The sequence below is a fragment of the Arachis stenosperma genome, chromosome 10 (genome assembly GCF_014773155.1).
Source record: "Arachis stenosperma cultivar V10309 chromosome 10, arast.V10309.gnm1.PFL2, whole genome shotgun sequence".
In the NCBI taxonomy this organism is placed as follows: Eukaryota; Viridiplantae; Streptophyta; class Magnoliopsida; order Fabales; family Fabaceae; genus Arachis; species Arachis stenosperma.
In genome coordinates, this window is record NC_080386.1 from 111314004 (window position 1) to 111335167 (window position 21164).

Genomic DNA, 21164 nt, shown 5'->3' on the forward strand with positions numbered 1-21164 from the left:
ATTTTCAGAGTTAGGATTTAGTAATTGGAAGAAAGTAAACAATGGTGTAAATTGTGCATTTGTATGTCACGAGGGTTCTATTCCTAATTCTCCCCATAATTTATGTGTGAAATCTTATGATGATTTAATGGCTCAATCTAAGCATATAGATAAAATTCTTGATAGGCATAGTGATGAAACTTTGCAAATAACCGTTTAAGGTTGAAGACATCTATTAATGGTATTCGATGGCTTGCATTTCAAACATGTGCATTTAGAGGCGATGATGAAAGTCCTGGATCTTTGAATAGGAAAAATTTTATTTAGTTAATTAAGCTTTTAGCTTCTTGTAATCAGAATGTTAATAATGTTGTCTTTGAAAATGCTCTTGAAAATGCTCAATATATATCTCCTGGTGTTCAAAAAGATATATTGCATATCTTTGCTAGAAAAGTGCGTGCAACAATTCGAGAAGAAATTGGTGATTTTAAATTTTGTATAATTATTGATGAAGCAAGAGATGAGTCAAAGCGAGAACAAATGTCTGTGGTTTTGAGATTTGTAGACAAACATGGTTGTGTTCAAGAAAGATTTTTTTATCTTATACATGTTTCTGATACATGTTCTTTGACATTGAAAACAGAAATTTCATCAGTTCTTTCTCGTCATAATCTTGATGTCCAAAATCTTAGGGGACAAGGGTACGATGGAGCTAATAATATGCGTGGTGAATGGAATGGATTGCAAGCTCTATTTTTAAAAGATTGCCCTTTTGCTTATTACATTCATTGTCTTGCTCATCGATTGCAATTAGCACTTGTTTTTGCAGTCAAAGAAGTTTGTTATGTTCATCAATTCTTTTGAAAACTTACACTAATTGTGAATGTTGTGACTGTTTCTCCTAAACGTCATGATCAGTTAAGGGTTGCTCAAGCAAATAATGTTGCAAACTTAATTGCCAATGATCAAATTGTGACAGGTAGTGGACTTAATCAAATTGGTACTTTTCAAAGAGCTGGAGATACTAGATGGGGGTCTCATTTGAATTCTTTACGTAGCTTGTTATGCATGTTTGATGCTACTTGTGAAGTTCTTGAAAAAAGCACCAAAGAAGGTAATTTTTCCATTCGTGGTGATGCTAGTGCTGCTTATGATGCTATCACATCCTTTGAATTTATCTTTGTTTTGCATTTGATGAGAAATATTTTGGAAGTTAGTCATGATCTTTGTCAAGCTTTGCAACGAAAAAATCAAGACATATTGAATGCTTTAACTCTTGTTTCTACTACGAAGACTTTAATCCAAAGAATGAGAGAATCAAGTTGGGAGACTTTCATAAAAGAAGTTATATTATTTTTTGAGAAATATGAAGTTGAAGTTCCTGATATGAATGCATTGCATATTCCTAGAAGAGGCCGAACTCGCAAAATTGTTGATCAAATTTCAGTGGAGCATCATTACCGTGTTAATTTATTTTTTGCTGTAATTGATACATAATTGCAAGAGCTTAATGGAAGATTCAATGATAATATGGTGGAATTGCTTACTTTAAGTTCAACTTTAGATCCCAAAGATAATTATAAGTTCTTCAGTATCAACGAAGTATGTGAATTAGTAAAACAGTTTTATCCAGTGACTTTAGTGACCAAGAAAATTTTCACATTAGAATGCAAGCTCAACATTATGAACTTGACGTTCCTAATCATGTTGAATTAACTAACTTGTGCACAATTTTGGAGTTATGTCAAGAATTAACAAAGACAGAAAAGTCTTTAATATATCCTTTGATTGATCATTTGATTCGCTTGGTATTAACTCTCCCTGTTCAACTGCTACAACTGAGAGATTTTTTTCAGCTATGAATATTGTGAAGAATAGACTCAGAAACAAAATGGAAGATGAATTGCTTGCTAGTTGCTAATTGTCTTTTGATTTACGAGAAGAAAACTGCTGAAAGATTTGACACAGATTCTATTATCGATGAATTTTATGATATGAAGAATCAACGTGTACCACTTCGTTAGTAAAAAGTACACATATTTTTGTACTTTAAATATATATTCTCTATCATTATACTTTTATAATGCATCTTACATTATAATTTATTTACATATATTTTTTTATATTATATATATTATTGCCCGCCATACATTTAAAAAATATATATATATACAGGTACATAACGTTAGAGAAAGAATTAAACCGTAAACGATAATTATTCAACTATTTATATTTAATATTGATATGGTCATCATAAACGAGCTATAACTCGGCATGGTCCATTATAACTCCTCTATTCATGAGCCATAACTCGGTCAGATAAATACCTCATCATAACCAACGATAAAACGGTAATGTCATCAAGGGACGTTACCTGTCCCCTCGTAACCAACTTTAAAAACAAGGGACGTTACCTATCTTCTGGTAACTGACTTTAAATACTAGAAAGCGTAACATCCGAGGAATAAAGGATATAAAGCCAGGTAAGATATTTTCTTCGGCAGATAAGAAATAACACAATATACTGACTTAAGCTTCGGAGTGCTTTTGCAGGTACACTCCCCCTCATTTGTTCGCACCACCTACGCTACATTAGAGAGAAAAGCTCGAAATCCGAGGATCGGACGATCATCCTCAAAGCTAATAAGCTCGGTTAATACTCCCATTCCGCAAGTAAGAACAATTGACGCCCACCGTGGGGCCGAGGAAATAAAATCTTTCTTTTGGTCCCATTACCCCTGCTTACGCCAATGGCCGACGCACCGCCTCCTTCGCTATCCGAGCTCATGCAGATGATAGCTGAGTTACAACAAGCCAACCAGCGGATGGCCGACGAAAATCAAATAATGGCCGCTCAAATCGCTGAACTGAACCATGTTCGGACAGAACACAACGACGCTCAACACCAGCAAACAGAGAATGATGAGCATCATTCACCCTCCCATGTCTCAGAGACCATCCGAGCTGATGTAATTCACCCCGAAAATGAAAAAGAAAGAACCGATGATCATGTGGGACCCTTCACCAAGGAAGTGATGGACTTCGAGTTGCCGAAGAGATTCACTCTACCACTAACACTCACACCTTATGATGGCCTCGGGGACCCGAAAAAATTTCTCAAGAAATTCCAATCAATAATGATCGTTAACGGTGCATCCGACACTGTTTTATGCCGTTGTTTTCCAAATTATTTAGACGGTCCTGCACTTGATTGGTTGTGTGCTTTGCCTGCAGGTTCTGTTTCGCGATTTCAACAACTAGCCAAGCTGTTCGAAGAGCACTTTGCCGGATCCGCAATATATCTGCATGACTCTGACTATCTGAACACCATTAAGCAGGGCCATAATGAAAGCCTGAAAGACTATATGACTCGTTTCACCAAAATAGCCATCAGCATACCTGATCTCCACCCAGAAGTCCATTTGCACGCACTCAAAAGCGGCCTCCGACCTGGAAAGTTCCAAGAGACCATTGCGATAGCGAAGCCAAAAATCCTAGCCGAATTCCGGGAAAAAGCAAAAGGGCAAATCGATATCGAGGAGCTCAGACAAGCTCAGAAATCTGATAGAACAACCTACAGAGACGATGATAAAACTCCAACTAGTAAGAAATGTTTCAAACTAACACCTCGATTTGATTCTTACACGCAGTTTAACGCTAAACGGGAGGATATTATCAAAGAAATTCTAAATTCAAAGCTCATCAAGCCACCACGAAAGGCCGGCACCTACCAGGACACTAAAAATGTAGACAAATCTAAGTATTGTGCCTTCCACCAGAAGCACGGCCACACAACTGATGACTGTGTGGTAGCAAAGGATCTTTTAGAACGTTTAGCTCGGCAGGGCCACCTTGACAAGTACATCGGCGGCCACATTCAAAAACGTTCCACAGCCCCGAGGAACGAAGATTCATCGGATCAACAACACCGGGGAAAAGAAAGGACAACGTCAAGTCAATATGAAAAACCCCAAGGTATAATCAATTATATTTCAGGTGGATACGCCAGTGGAGGGTCATCAAGCTCGGCAAGAAAACGATCGTATCGAGCTATATGCTCGATAGATGGGATCCCCCCTGAACCAACTATCTCAACACAACTTCCACAAGTGACATTCACACACGCCGACTTCAATTCAAGCATACACAACTTGGATGACCTTGTACTCATCACCCTTCAATTAGGAGATCTATTGGTAAAGAAAGTACTTTTGGATCCAGGAAGCAGCGCAGACGTTCCATTCTACACAACATTCCAAAAAATGAAGCTCAGCAACAACGCACTCCAGCAAACAGGAGGAGACCTCATCGGATTCTCGGGCGAACGAGTACCAATCTTGGGGTCAGTGTGGTTACAAACCACACTGGGTGAGCATCCTCTTTCCAAAACATGTGATATTCAATATTTAGTCGTTGACTGCTTTAGCCCTTACAACCTCATACTAGGCCGACCTTTTTTGAATAAGTTCGGCGCTATTGTATCTACAGTTCACCTGTGTGTCAAGTTTCCTTCGCAGCATAACCAGGTTGTAACAATCCATGGAGATCTTAAAGAGGCACGCCAATGCTACAACATCTGCATGAAGCTACCAACCCGTTTCAAACAACAAGTCAACAACCTACACCACGCATTAAACAACTTGGCAAAGCCGACCTTGACCCCCGAGCCGACTTTTTGGAACGACCAACACCATCAGGAGACTTACAAAAAATATATTTTTATAATAATCCTAACAAATTCACTTATGTAGGCACATCCCTAAGCGATGGTGAACTACAAGCCATCACCAACTTTTTACAAACACAAGCCGACCTCTTCGCATGGACACCTTCCGACATGCCTGGCATTGATCCTCAGGTAATCAGCCACAAATTAGCAATAAACCCATCTGCACGACCAGTACAACAGAAGAAGCGAAACCTCGGCGCAGAAAAGAAACAAGCATCATTAGAAGAAACCCAAAAGATAATCAATGCAGAGTTCATCAAAGAAATCAGATTCACTACCTGGCTAGCAAATGTGGTAATGGTATGAAAACAAAACGGTAAGTGGCACATGTGCGTCGACTTTACTGATTTAAATAAAGCCTGCCCCAAAGATTCTTACCCTTTACCATCCATAGATTCTTTGGTGGATAACGCCTCCGGTTATGCCACCTTGAGTTTCATGGATGCTTATTCGGGTTATAATCAAATCCTATGCATCCCTCCGATCAAAACAAAATGGCATTTATAACTGAATTCGGTAACTATTGCTATAAAGTTATGCCATTTGGACTAAAGAATGAAGGAGCAATTTACCAGCGACTCATGGATAAGGTCTTCGCAAAACAAATCGGCAGAAACATCGAAGTATATGTCGATGACATGGTCGCCAAAACACAACTCAGGAAAGACCATATCGACGACTTATCAGAGATTTTCGAGCAGATTCAACATTACAACATGCATCTAAACCCAGAAAAATGCGCTTTCGCAGTACAGGGAGGTAAATTTTTAGGTTTTTTACTGACAAACAGGGGCATCGAAGCAAATCCAGACAAATGTCGAGCAGTCCTAGAGATGACGAGCCCAAAAGCCATAAAGGAAGTCCAGCGCCTCACTGGCAGACTCGCCGCACTATCCAGATTTGTCCCATGCTTAGCTTCAAAATCCACTCCCTTTTTCCAAACAATGAAAAAGAAAAACAAATTTCATTGGAACGACGATTGCGAGAGAGCTTTTCAAACGCTAAAAACTAATCTCTCCCAAACGCCGATCTTACAAAAGCCTCACCAAGGGGAAGACTTATTCCTATATTTATTAGTGACTGACTGGGCTATAAGCTCCGCTCTTGTTACAGAAAGAAACAAAGCTCAACATCCAGTTTACTTCGTCAGCAAAACTCTTCAGCACGCCAAGCTCAATTACCCGAGAATTGAAAAGCTGGCTTTAGCACTAATTTTTTCAGCAAGAAGACTCCGACCTTATTTCCAAAGTCATGTGATTCATGTCAAAACTGATCACCCATTACGCCAAGTGTTACACAAACCAGAAATCGCCGGACAACTTATTAAATGGTCAATAGAATTGTCAGAATTCGACATCAGATACCAACCAAGAGGACCGATTAAATCCCAATTTTTAGCAACTTCATTGCAGAACTAACTACTCCTTCAGCAGACGATCACACAACCCAATGGAGCTTGTACGTCGATGGCTCATCTAACAACGAAGGTTGTGGCGCCGGAATACGTCTCCAGTCCGACGACGGCTTTATTCTCGAATATTCCTTGCACCTAACATTCAAAGCTAGCAACAATCAATCCGAATATGAGGCCCTTGTAGCAGGACTCTGCCTCTGCTCAGACCTCCACATTTCAACCCTAAAGGTATACTGTGACTCCTTATTGGTCGTCCAACAGGTAAACGACCACTTCCAAGTAAGAGACCCTCTCCTTTCTAAGTATTTATTATTAGTTAAAGATTTAATCTCAAAGTTTTCAAATTTCAAAATTCACCACATCCCACGAGAACAAAACCAAAGAGCCGATATCTTATCTAAACTCGGCAGCACACAATCTGACTTATCAACACTACACCAATCTACTATCACATCACAAGTGTAAGTCTAACAGATGTACTAAGTGTCACACAGGAACAGGGTTGGCAAGACGATTACATACAATATCTAAAAATAGGTCACATACCTGATAAGGTCGACAACCCAAAAAGATTCCGAAGACAAGCGTCGTTCTTCACACTGATCAACGAAACTTTATACCGCTGAGGATATACTCGGCCGCTTTTAAAATGTCTCAACAAAGCAAAGGCCGACCTTGCACTATCAGAGGCACATGAAGGGATTTGTGGAACACATACAGGCGCTCGAAGCCTAGCTTCAAAAATACTCTGCGCAGGTTTCTTTTGGCCGACCTTACAACATGAAAGCAAGACCAAAGTTCAAAATTGTGAAAGCTGCCAGAAACATGCACCACTGATACATCTTCCCGCCGAACAACTACACTATTCTGACGTAAGTTGGCCTTTCTATCAATGGGGGTTAGACATCCTCGGTCCTTTCCCAACAGCACCGGGGCAGGTAAAATTTTTATTGGTTGCAATTGATTATTTCTCAAAATGGTTGGAAGTCCAACCTTTAGCAAGAATAACATCCCAACAAATAATTTCCTTTACTTGGAAGAATATTATTTTCCATTTCGGCATTCCACATCATATCATCACTGAAAATGGTCGCCAGTTCGCCGACCATAAGTTCCAATCCTTTTTGCAGAACCTTAAAGTGAAACAGCATTTCTCTTCCATTGAACATCCTCAGACAAACGGGCTAGCAGAAGCAGCGAACAAGATCATACTACATGCTTTAAAGAAAAAATTAGATGATGCCAAAGGACTCTGGGCTGAACTAATACCAGAAATACTTTGGGGTTACAACACAACACCTCAGTCATCAACAAGAGAGACTCCGTTTCGTCTAGTATATGGCTCTGAATCTATGATACCCTTAGAAATCTCACACAGCTCGGTCCGAACTCAAATCGGCAATCAGGACGAAGCCCGGCGAGCCGAGTTAGATCTCATCGAAGAAATCAGAGAAACATCCACACTGTGACAACGCGTGGCTCAACAAGCAATCGCCCGACGACATAACAAATCAGTAAGAAACCGATCATTCCAAATGGGCGACTTAGTTCTTCGAAAGACAGAAGCAGCACGCCGACCTCCATCCCATGGAAAGCTCGCAGCAAACTGGGACGGCCCCTACCGAGTTATAGAAGTCCTCGGTAATGGAGCATATAGGTTAGCATACATGAATGATACAATACTCCCTAACACTTGGAACATTTCCTCATTAAAGAAATTTTACAGTTAAACATCAGGGACATGCTAGTACTCTTTTTCCTACTACAAAATTTTTTCCCAATGGATTTTGCTTGGAGAGGTTTTAACGAGGCTAACCTACCTGAGCCTTTGTAACCAAAGGACTACCAATTCTATCATATGTAATGAATCTATCTCATTTTATACAAAATGTGTCACATTATCACATTTGCTTTTACAATGCTTGACACGATTTCATCTATGGTCAAACCTCAAAACGACACACGTCTTCATCTACATCAAACATATTCGGCAAATACTAAATGGAATGCTCTTAGCTGAATTTCTATCAATCGTACAAACCGCTGATCAAACCATTCAGCACAAATCAAAAATGAATATAAATAAGGTCAAACAAACCATATTAATGACCTTCAAAACAGTCACTATCAATAATGTATCATCAATTACATTATCCAACAAAACACAAAAATATTTTACCTAAATAAATTCAAATACTAAATATTCTCTGCCTCATCTTCAGCAACACCATCGTCTTCAACCATCTTCCCATCTCGAACAATCTTACCAGGATCAAACTCAGAGAAATCAACACCTGGAGCAATAAACCTCGCCTGTAAGACCGCTCTTTCAAAACCTTCCACAAAGGAATCCAAAATTTCATCACTTTTCTTCTTCTCCATCTCCTTCAGCCGAGCAGTAACATCAATCATCCGAGTTTCCATACTCGCCAGATCAGCTTCCTTTTTCTTCAAATCCTCAATATCCTTAGCATAACTATCCTTAGTCTCTTTTAACAACTTTTCACTTTCAGCCAACTTACTCTGCAACTCAGAAATAACACTCTTGCTCTTACTTAACTCTTCTTTCATCACCAGAAGTTTATCCTTCTCCTCTACCACTTTCTTATGTCTCAGTTCCTGACTCCGCCCCAAGCTGGCCAACCTCAACCCAACAACCTGCAAAATATAACAAACAACAAAATACATAAAACTGAGCTAGCCAAGAAAAACCCTAAACTAAAGGAAAGACCTTACCTACATATATTGCCCAACAGCTACATCACCAACCTCCTTTGCAAGAGAAACATCAACCTCAGATTGACAATGTTCGTCTACCACAGCCATGTAAGGATACTCTTTCCCCCACACAGAGACACCCTCACTAAACTCGGACATCTCATGAAGTTTTCTTTGATTCCCAACAAAAGCCCGAATTTCATCCAAAGACACTTTTTCCTCCATCTCGCTATACTCATCGGACAAGTCCACCACCCCAGACTTCCTCTTCCTGACAATTACCTTTCTGCGCCCCTGACAAGGCTGAACCACCTCCCCAGGCGTCGCCACCTTCTCCCGGTTCATTGATGAAACCTCCTTTTCCAGATTCTTATTTTTAAAGCGTGACCTCAAAGAAGCAGCCGAAACCCCAGGGTACTTCCCACCTGAAATATAAACACCAAAACACATCAAACAACCATACAATGCCAATACAAAAACAACAAATATCCCAAACTCACCCAGATAATTTATCACTACTTCCTTATTATCTTCCAATTTGAGTAACTCATACATCGATATTAGATCCTTACGATCAATACCCTCAACCAAAAACTCAATCAAACACACATTCCTCGGCGAAATGACATCAGGACCGAGTATATTTTGCGGTTCCGAACACCACCACAACGGAAACTTCTCGGCCAAATTTTCATCAGCATAAAAAGAAAACTCATTTTCTACACTTCTAACCTTAAGATACATTTCTTTAAAGTCCTTGAATGAGGATTTATACAACCTAAAAATAGCGAACCCAGGGGTGCTATTTAAATTAATCCAACCCCCTTCCATATCCCTTTTGCCTGAAATAAAGAAAAAAACAAATCAACTGTTGGCAACTCCTCAAGATATTCCATCAAAACCTCAAAGGAACGGAGAAACGCCCAGCCATTAGAATGAAGCTGAGACGGAGCACAGTTCAACTGTCTCAAAACTTGGCACTCAAACTCTGTAAATGGCAATTTTACCCCAACTCTTCAAGCACACAACTGTGCATGTAGAAGAACTCAAAACCATCCCATCGATGTTACACCCTATCATCATCACTACACGGAAGCAACTCAATCTGAACACCAGAACCAGCCCTAACGACCTTTGCTAAGTTCACCTCCTTCACCGCAGATTCATCACGAAACAGAGACAATCGAGATTTCACATCCTCACCAACCCAGTCATAAGACCAATCAATACCACCCTTTTTATCTTTCTCAAACCCCATTGGAGCACAACAACAAGAACAGTAGAAGGAAGCAAGAAAAGAAGCAGAGAAAAGAAAAAGACAAAAATAATTCAGAAGCAAGGAGACAACATGCACATACCTCTTTTGCTCATTCTCTTCCCAAAATTGAAAAACCCAAGCACCCAAGAAAACTAGAGTTAACTTCTAGCAGTAACCCAAACGGTTCGAATACTGAAACTGTTTCCCATTAAAACCTCAAACCACAAAACTACATTGGAAAGGCAACAAGCTTTAAATGCTCCTATTAAACTCTCTCTCTCCTCCCCAAAACAGCGCCACGATTCCCCACGCCACGCAACCAACAATTTTTAATGAAGTAAGTTGAACTGGGAGCTCACTCAATACCTATCTAACCGAGTTATAACTCCTTAAAGAAGCTCAACCTGCTTCATTAAAAACTCTCCACAGGCTAAGCTTGGGGGCTATGATATGGTCGTCATAAATGAGCTATAACTCGGCATGGTCCGTTATAACTCCTCTATTCATGAGCCATAACTCGGTCAGATAAATACCTCATCATAACCAACGATAAAACGGTAATGTCATCAAGGAACGTTATCTGTCCCCTCGTAATCGACTTTAAATACAAGGGACGTTACCTATCTTCTGGTAACCGACTTTAAATACTAGAAAGCGTAACAGCCGAGGAATAAAGGATATAAAGCCAGGTAAGGTATTTTCTTCGGCAAATAAGAAATAACACAATATACTGACTTAAGTTTCGAAGTGCCTTTGCAGGTACACTCCCCCTCATTTGTTCGCACCACCTACGCTACATGAGAGAGAAAAGCTCGGAATCCGAGGATCGGACGATCAGCCTCAAAGCTAATAAGCTCGGTTAATACTCCCATTTCGCAAGAACAAATATTAATAATTAATTTATAAATACTCTTCAATTTATTTATTAAAAAAATCCCAGATAAAGAGGAATGTGTCCGACAATTCTTTAACCAAATTCTTATTTCTCTCGAAAAATAAGACTTTTTCGGTTCTGTTAAAAATTAAATACGTTGCAGAAATATTATAAATAAGAATAAAATGACACTAATTTCATAATCGGAATATTCTTAAACTACATGTATACAATAACTAAATTTTTTATTTATTTTATAACTATTATCGATTCAACAGACACTATTCAATCATTTTTTTATTATTTTAAGATATTAATTTTTGTATTTTTATTTTAAAAATAAAAATTTGATCAAATAATTTAAATATTAAGAATAAAAATTTTATAAATTATTTAATTTTTAGAATGTATAAAATTTATAAATTTAAATTAAATAAGATATTAAACAAATTTATTATGTTGTTATTATGTGTAGCAAAATCAAAATAAATATTTAAAAATATTTACAAATTAACTATTTATAAAAGTTGTTAAGTTTATTTATTTATTTTTAATAGTATTTAATTTAAAACAGAGATAAAAAATTTATATTAAAAACATTTTTTATTTTCATACATAATTCTAATTAAAAAATATTTTATTTTTCTTTTTAATTTTTTAAATTATCTTTAATTTTATTATTTTTTATTATTAATTTATATTTTTATTATATCCACTCACTATATCAAACATTATTCTTTCTCTTACTATTATTCTCTATACACATACTCGTCATTGTCTCATTGCAACTATTATATTACCTTGTTCTCCTTTCTTTTTTTTTCTTCTTCCACATTCTCTTCACCCGATCGTAATTAATTATCACCATGTATTATTATCGCAATTTTTAATCTTATCTATCACTTTGATTTATAATCATCTATTCTGTTAACTTTTATGAGTTATTGAAGTTTTGCTAAAAGAATTAAAATATGAAACATTTAAAAATTTTGCCCAAATTATCAAAATTTAATGTCAGTAATCCTTAAAAGCAATATCAAAATATATTATTTTCAACTAAAATAATAAAAAATAATACATAATTGTAAATTTTTTAACTAATAATTATAAACTTAAGTCGCAATTTAAGCCATTGCTATCCACATTTGACTGCTACTATATAAATTTTAAATTTATTTTCTTATGCACATTAATTAAACTGTATTTTATTATTTTATTTTATATGTTTTAAAATAATACCATCGTATTATAAGGAAGAGATTAATTTTTATAATTTAATGTGAATTTTCTTATTATTTTATTTGTCATTTGAATATTATCCGTAAAAAATAATTATTTAAAGTAAAACATTATATAAAAAGAGACAAAAAATTTTTAGAGTTATCGTTCTGTTTTGCTTCTTAATCCTCATTTTATATACTCAAATTTAATAGCTTTGATGGTCATAATTTTTTGTAATTAGTTAAAAAGTTTCAACTTTTTTCTCTCTCTATCTCTCTTAATAATTTTGAACAAACTTAATTTTGTTATTAAATAGTTTTTTAAGTTCACAGTATTTTTAACTTACTATATAATAAGTATCTTTTAAATTATCTAATGCATGAAAAATCACATCTTTTCATTTATTTTAAAAGATAAAAATTAAAATTAAATGATATTAGTTCTTTTTTAAACACAAAAATAAATATAAATACAGAGAAATTTCATGAAAAGATAATATTAAATTTCATGTTCTTATATATGAGAATATTATCATTTATTATATTATATATTATCTTTGTACTACATAATAAAAGGTGAAAATTTATATCTTCCTTCTATTACTTTTTTTCTATCTAAATTAGTTTGTATAATATCAATTTATTTCTATTATTTATGCAATATTTTTTTTCTTTTGGTTATCCATTAATAAATGTTGAATTAATGATTCTATTTATTATATTTTAATATGTTTATTTCAATTAGACTCAATAAATTACCAAACTTCAAACATATTCTCTTAAACTACTTCTTGATCGTATAGTTGGAATCGTTTAAACGGGAGATCTTTAGACCCTAAACTTTTGAAAGTAAAACAAAAATATAATAAAATAAATTAAAAAATCTAATAAAATAAAATAGTGTAAAAAATAGAATATATATAAAAAAATAATAAATTAAAACTTACATGTCCCATGAGATAGAAAAATAAAGAGGAGAAAAATAATAAAGAAGATTGAAATAATGAAAAATATATAACACAGTTTTTATCTTGCCATATTTAAATGCTATATGTCAATCTAATAATCAATAAAAAATAATGTTATCCAATGTAAAATAAATTAGAAATAAAAAAGAGATTAACAAAATTGTTCCAAACCCGGCCCCAAGTCCTTCCTCGGAACGGTCAACGAACCTAGATACTCGGAATTGGGCCATTCATACCGCTCAAAACGGATCAATAACTTTCAATATCATGGTCTAACATTCAAATTCAAATCCCTTCCTTATCTTAGTTAGATAAGATAAGATAACTACCATTGGCTATATAAAGGGGAGCCAGAAGCCCCCTCAGATACGTCACTCATTCCACACGCCTTATACCTCTTAGATCCATTTTTACTTGAGCGTCAGAGTGTCTTTGCAGATATCCACCCCATTGCTCCAGTTAGATAATCCGACGACCGCTTTGACTCGCAAATTTCTGATACATCTCACAACCCGTACCAGAGACCTTTAGTACATTGGCGCCGACTGTGAGAAACTGCCAAGTTGTGGCAGCATGACGGAGAAGCTTGAGGAGCCGCCACCACAACTCAAACCCACAAAGCCCAATGCCCGACCTTTGAGATAGCGTTCCCTCACCCACAAGAGGATAACCAGCGCTGTGCACCGCCAGCCAACCCCCGATCGACAGCAACCGAGGAGAATGATCGGCAGCCAGGTAATACTCGAGCACCTGATGGTCTGGGAGAGAAAGCCATCCAGATAATCCAAGAACTTTGCCTCAAAGTGTAAAACCTTGAAGGCCGACTCATGTCCAAGGAGCGATACCACCTGGAATACACGAGCCAAGCAACCTCTAGGACAAGATCCCATCGTAAGACCAGGAACGACAAATCACCCGAACGACGACACGAAAAATGACGAGACGAGGACGATCAACAACACTGTTAGGATGCCAAGCAAACATGAAACGAGCACATGATAATGGGAGCCACCTCATTTACAGAGAAAATCTTGAAAGACAAACTCCCAAAAGGTTTTGACAAACCCACCGACATGAAGTACGACGGTACCAAGGATCCCTAGTAACACCTAATGGCCTTCGAGGCTAGGATGAATTTGGAAGGAGCCACCAATGCGGTCCGATGCAGGGCCTTTCTGGTAACCTTAGCCACCCCTGCGATCAAATGGTTCAACGCCCTCCCGAACAGCTCCAGAGCCAGTTTCGACGATGTCTCCAGGAAGATGGCCCAGTTCACCACCAGGATCATCAAAGCAAAGTACCCAATTAGCTTACTCAAAATCACCCAAAGACAAGACAAATCCTTGGGAAAATACCTCGACAAGTTCAACGATAAGTGCCTAACAGTCGACACACTCACATACTCGGTCGCCAGTCTTTGTCTGACCAATGGCTTAATGAATGAAGACTTCCGAAAGTACCTCACCACCAAGCCAGTCTAGACCATGCACAAAATCTAAAACATCACGAGAGAATACATAAATGACGAAGAGGTAAGGTAAGTCGTGGCCGCCAATAAACGGCAGCACGGTAACATGGCACCTCGTAGCAACTCACCACCTAAAGATAACCCAAAAAAACACTTCAAATCCATTGCCACCACTTAGGATAGGGAAGTTCATGAACTACATCTCCTTCCTATCCCATCACAGAAATCTATCACTAAATAGTGAAACGACGCATCCTTCCGAAGGCGCGACCACTGAAGGAACAAACATGCGACAACAAGAGCCTATACTGTGATTACCACTGAGGATACGAACATAAAATACAAGACCGCTTGACCTAAAGAACGCTCTCGAACAAGCTATCCGAGATGGCAAACTACCCGAGTTCGCCAAGATCATCCGAGAATCCAGGCAACCTGAAAGAGAAAGATCACCAGAACAAGAAGGACGTAACCCGAGGGCGATACGACAGACATTCCCAAGAAAGTCTGAAAACCGACGCCACCATAATAGTTAATGTCATCACTGGAAAGGACGCGCCGAAAAGGTCAAATTCAGTACTAAAAAAGGAGCTCAAAGTCCTAGTAGTAAAAAATCAAGCACTAACCTCGTCAGTTCCAGCGGTGATCATGTTCTCCCCTGATGACTGCTAGCATGACACCTGTAACAACCTAACTTCTAACCCGTCATAACCAAGGCTAGCAGCCAGGCGCTACTATTTATCTTAATATAGATACTTTAGACCATATATTAAGTGTATACATATGAGTATGTAGCACTAGTCGAGAATCGTGTATCTCTTCCCCGGTCTCAAAAGAGCTAGAGTACATATTCACCATCATCTGGTCAATCTATGCCTCTGAGCTAAACTCGATTGAAGGTGCAGAACTAGAGCTTTCTGGAACCCTTGGCCCGTTGAATCCTGGCTCGACTACAAGAGATGGTGGTGGAGCGTCGGGCATAGGTACATCAGGAACCACTTGATCCTCTTTGGGGTTGAACCATGGTAGATGCTCGAGTATGTCTATGATCGAAGACTCCTGTACTAGATCTGCCATGTTCATAGGGTATGGCAGAAAAGGATACTATAGGGTATGGCAGAAAAGGATACTAGCCTCTATCGGGGTGAAGCTCGGATAGCAGTGTATCATAAGGCATGTCAAGGTCAAACTCCTGCCTGAGCAGAGGGTGAGAGAAAGGACGGCCAGGAAGATAGTAGGTGCGTGTACGCAAACTACCCCAAAACACTGTGCTCCCCATCGCGAGTTCCACGTAGCAGCCGTACGCTGGGTACTCAAATAAGATCACGTCGGTCCCCATCTGCGGACATAGGAAAATGGGGGTGAGAACCTAAGGTTCCCAATAAGTACTATACGAAAAACCTAAGACGATCCGCAGCCTAAATCTAATCGTTTATAAGGTCACAACAATAATCAATCATACAAACAGATGCAATCACAAGTATATAACAGTATAACAGTCACATATACAAGTAAGAAAATGCAGCAACCAAGTATGATGCATTTCTGGTCCTATGCAGTTCATGAGATCATGCCTCGGTTGGCTACCCACAGCCTGACGTTACTCGACCCAAGTCCGAATATGACTACTCCATTGGGTCGGTTGCACACCGATTCTCAAAATACAGTCGCGGCACTAATTAAGAATGGCCCAAAATTACAAGGTGCTCCTAGTGAGTAACAATTCATATGGCAGGGCATCCCCACATTCATATAGTCTCTGGCCAGACAGGATGAAAGTTCGCTTTGCCAAGTACTTCTTAGCACTTTGTGGTTTACAGTTTCTTCTTCCGCGGCATATCTCAATAAAATTTATTTATAAGGGATTTCTCTTTCCTTATCTTATAAAAACGTGTGCTCGATTCTTTCTTAAAATATCTCAACTATGTTACATTTTATCTTTTTGCTTCTTTTATTTGACTTCTCTTTTTACCATTTTTATTAGGGTTTTAATGATGTTTTTACCCCTAATGTTATTATTTTACCATTGTATCTTTATATTTTTTCTAGTAGACCTTTTCTCCTTCATTAAGTGAATTAATCATTTTTTATTTAACATTTTGTCTAAAATTACTAATATGCCCCTAAATACTTTAGTTTTACCGTTTAACCTTATTTAGCATCAGAATCTTACCAGATTAATCCTAATAGTTGTCTCTAATCAAAATTACTCCTAATATTTTTATTAAATGAGCAGTTGATGCCACTTGAAATGTATAAATGTTATTGCAGTTGATGCCACTTGAAATTGTCCAGGTTCAACCAGCTTAACTATTGAGCAGCAGTAGTAGCCACTCTTCGCCATCAAGGTCAAGCTTAGACTACATGAATGGTTTCTATTATTTCATTGGTGACTTTAATGCCAATGCAAACCTAAAGGAGAAAAAAAGGAGTGCTGAAGTAAACTAGAAGTGTGCAAAATTTGCAACTTGAATTTCAAACTGCCAACTCATAAACATGAGGGCAAAATGATCAAAGTTTACTTGGCGTGAAGCAATATGAGATGGGAGAGAAAGGGTCGTTGAGTGATTGGGGCTTTGTAATGATGAATGGCGTATTCTTTTTTCTGAAGCTTACATAACCTGCCTTCCTAGAACCCAATCCAACCACTGCCTGTTGCTTGTTCGATTAGAAGGGGAGTCGATTGATAATAGAAATCGCTCATACATATTTGAGACTTTTTGAATGTAGCATAGCAATTTTGGTTGGGTTATGATAGAAAGCTAGAAAGGTAACGAGACTTTTTTCACTAAGATGAATAATCTGAAGCAAAAACTTAACACCTGAAATAGCCGAATAGGGATGTGTTTAGAGATATATTCAAAAAGAAAAGACAAATTTTGACAAATTGGGGGATATAAAAATGTACCTATTAAGAAACAGAATATTTGATAAATTGAAAAAATTTTACAAGAATAATTAGACAACATTTTGGACCAAGAAAAAAGGCTCTAGCTCCAAAAATCTAGAGCTGAATGAATTATGGATGATGATAGAAACACTAAATACTATCATATCAAGACTCTTATTAGAAGAAGGAGGAACAAGGTGCTTTGTTTGAGAAATGAAGATGGACAATGGGCGGAAGAACAAGACCAATTAGAAAATATGGCCATCAATTTCTACAAAAATCTGTTCATTGAAGAGAAGGCTGATATAGAAAAAATTGTGTGCTCAAAATCCTACCTAGCTACCAATGGTGTACAACATGAATGACCAAGCCAACAGATTTTCGAATGAAGAAGAAATTAAAAGAGACATCTTTAATATTGGAAGCCTTAAATCCCAAGTGGAGATGGAATCCCTAGTATATTTTACCACCATAATTGAAAAATAACTCACAAAGAAGTGGAGCAAGTGATCTCTAATATTTGGACAAGGCATGAAGGATGAGGATGTTAAATGAAACTTTGTTGGTGTTAATTCCAGAAATAGACAAACTAAAATTTATAAACCAATTTAGACCTATCTCTCTTTGCAATGTCATCTACAAATGCATCACACAGATTTTGGTTGAATGATTGAAGTCTTTTCACTGATCGAATCTTTCTCTTTGAATCCAGCTTCGTAGCGGGAAGGAACATACATGACAACATAATAATTGTAAAAGAGATGATCCATTCTCTGAAAAAGATAAAGGACAAAAGTGATTTCATGTCAGTGAAAATTGATATTGTTAAAACATGCAACAAATTGAGTTAGGAATTTTATTTGAAATTCCCTCCCACATGAGCAACAATATCACACACTGTATCTCATTCCCAAACTTTTTCGTAATTTAGAATGGCCAGTAAATTGAAATCTTTTCTCCTTCTAAAGAAATCAGACAAAAAGACCCGCTCTCTTTGTATGTTTGGAGTGATGGCTGGTTGAAAACGGGTTTGAGGCTAAAAAACATAGCATCTCCATGCTGAGATCTCAGTAACTATGTTAAAGAAGATAGGGCTTAGGATTTAAAAAACTCAACTATCTTCTTCCAAACTCAATTGTAAACAACCTCGTACAGAGGACGGAAAGGATAAATTGTATTGGAAACCTAATCCAAAATTTAGAACTGGAAAGGCATACAACGCATCAAATTTTTTGGTATTTGCACTGCTTGTGATGGGGAGATAAAACCCCCCTTCATGCTATTCAAGACTATCCTAGAGCTTTTAAACTCTGGATACGAGCTCTAAACCCCAAGCAATCAATCTCTTCTTCAGCTTTGAGATTTGAAAAAACAACATGATAAGAAGTAAAAGGATGTCTATATGACTACAAGATGGAGCATTTAGAAATACATTTGAACAATAACCCTTTCAACTCAAGTCAAAGAAACTAAAATCAAAAGAATTATGAGAAAAATTAGTGAAGCCAGGAGCCCTACCTTTCAAAATAGACCTAACAACTCAACGCTGACAGCATCTCGAGGGATAATCCTGGATCAGCCAGTAGAGCGAGAGTGCTTCGAAACTATATTCATGGTTGGATTTATGGATTTTCGAGCAAGATGGATGGCCATATGGCATGGGGTGCAAGCGATCATGGATGGCAATATGGCATAGGGAAGAAGAATCACAAAACTGATAGTAGAGTCTCATTCTAAAGTGGCTATTGACCCATACCCCCTCCTAACCTGAGTTTGAAATTATTTGCTCATACTAGTGGGTCTTTTTTTTTCCTGTTATAATAGTTTTGTCCTTTTTTTTTGGCCTTCGGGCCTCGTGTAATAGAAAATAAGTGTAATTTCTCGAATCAATTCTTAAAAATTTTAAAATGAGACACTTTAGTTTCTCAGATTTCAAAATATATAAAATAATCTCAAAAATTTATTTCTGTTGGATAATACAGTCTCTTTTCATTAATAACTAAACAATGACTGCTAAGATGGAGCGATGATTAACTCGCACATGTGACCATTAAGTATCTGCGTATTTGAGCCAAACAAATCAGTCCCCAAAACAAAGTACAAAATAGTTTTTAAAAAATTTGAAAAATCTCAAAATAATCCTTGAATATTTTAAAATCTTCAAAATCCTCCCTTTAAATATTTTTAATCTCTTTCAAAATAAATTTGAAAAAATATTTCTAAGTTTAAAAAAAATATTTTTTGGACATAATTGCTAAGTGTGATAACACAAATAACTTCAACTACAAGTCTATTTTATACATTATGATAATTAGTGAATCCCAAAATTTTATAAGAAACTTAACAGAATATTTAGATTTATCAAGATTTTTTTTTTCAAATATTGTAAAGTATTAAGAGCTCCACATTGAGATTTTGAAAATAATCCACATTGACCTTGTAATTAACAAAAACTTACAAATTTGACTTTAGGAGTGACTTTATTTATGTTGCGTGCAAATTTTAAAGTGTTGTCTTCATTTATACAAATATTCCTATTTGCTTATATAGAAAACTTTATGCTAAATGAGAGTTCTCTTATTTTTTTCAAATAATACTAACTCATTTTCTTTTTCATCGTTAAAGAATGATCAAAGAATATCATAACTACAAATTAAATTAAATTAATATCTTGTATGATCAAAAATAAATATGGAATTATTTATTTTAAATTATAATTTTTTTTGAAAAATAGTGCCTTTTAAAATTAATTTATAATTTATTTTAAAAATATATAAAAAAAAGTTTGCATATATCAAATTTGAGATAAATAATCAAAAATTTTAAAAATTAAAATTTATTAATTTAAAAATAATTATTCGAAAGAAGTATTTTAGAATTTTTAAATTTTTATAGGGACTATGTTAAAATTATTTTTAAATTTTGGAGACTTTTTTCATTTTAAGGACTAATTTATTTTGGTAGACACTTAATTGTTACATTTGTAAATTAACGAGTAATCACTATTAGCAATCAATTTATAATTATAAAGATGGCTAGCAAAATAGTGAAATTACATCCACAAGCTTCCTTGGTCGAACACGTGTCCTCAATGTAATTACATTCCTGCCCTACATATACATCTTTATTTACAACTTCTGTCCTTTTTTATCTTTCTTTTAACCTATTTGAAGCTGAAAAGTTGAGGACACTACTTATCTCTCAAACTCTCTCTCCTGCAATGTTGTGATCTGTTTCAAGGTCCCTATTTATCTACTGGATCGAAGGCAGTGGTGGCTTCAGCAATCCCCAAATCACTCTTTTGAGTTCAAATGCTGCTTTGTGATTGGTTTTGTGGTATAAACATGGGATTGGCGAGTAATTATTTCCCAGGTAATTGTTCTAATCTTTGGTTAATAGGATTATGGGAAAGTTCCAGCAATTTTGGGCGGGATCTCTAAAAAATTTTCAAATTTCAATCCTTTTGGTAAGATTAGATAGTAAGGTGTAAATAATTCTTTCGTTTTGCCGCGCATGCGTGGTTTGGAATCAAGGATATAAATAGAGCATGTCGGTTATGCAATGAACTCACCAATTTCAAATAGTGTATATCTTTTACTCACATAAGCGGTTTGGAATCAGAGGCTTCTAGGTTTTTAAATCGCAG

The 21164-nt window shown here is 36.5% G+C and overlaps 2 protein-coding genes across 2 annotated transcripts; both read left to right on the forward strand.

The window, feature by feature from the left end:
* Positions 1-2729: 2729 nt before the first annotated feature.
* Positions 2730-5014, forward strand: LOC130957468 (uncharacterized). The gene is made up of 2 exons (XM_057884325.1): positions 2730-4575; positions 4731-5014. Exons 1-2 carry the CDS (start codon positions 2730-2732, stop codon positions 5012-5014), a joined length of 2130 nt encoding a protein of 709 aa, XP_057740308.1.
* A 188-nt stretch (positions 5015-5202) lies between these two features.
* Positions 5203-7591, forward strand: LOC130957469 (uncharacterized). The gene is made up of 3 exons (XM_057884326.1): positions 5203-5467; positions 6121-6350; positions 7298-7591. Exons 1-3 carry the CDS (start codon positions 5203-5205, stop codon positions 7589-7591), a joined length of 789 nt encoding a protein of 262 aa, XP_057740309.1.
* The last annotated feature ends 13573 nt before the right edge of the window (positions 7592-21164 follow it).

What these genes read in the sequence shown, in the direction of transcription:
- LOC130957469 (XM_057884326.1), top strand. Translation starts at nt 5,203, where the DNA reads ATGGCATTTATAACTGAATTCGGTAACTATTGCTATAAAGTTATGCCA. An exon ending in CGCTTTCGCAGTACAGGGAG is followed by an intron (nt 5,468 to 6,120) that starts GTAAATTTTTAG and finishes ACTTCATTGCAG; the next exon opens with AACTAACTACTCCTTCAGCA. An exon ending in TCCACATTTCAACCCTAAAG is followed by an intron (nt 6,351 to 7,297) that starts GTATACTGTGAC and finishes GAACATCCTCAG; the next exon opens with ACAAACGGGCTAGCAGAAGC.
- LOC130957468 (XM_057884325.1), top strand. Translation starts at nt 2,730, where the DNA reads ATGGCCGACGCACCGCCTCCTTCGCTATCCGAGCTCATGCAGATGATA. An exon ending in CTGCATGAAGCTACCAACCC is followed by an intron (nt 4,576 to 4,730) that starts GTTTCAAACAAC and finishes TCACTTATGTAG; the next exon opens with GCACATCCCTAAGCGATGGT.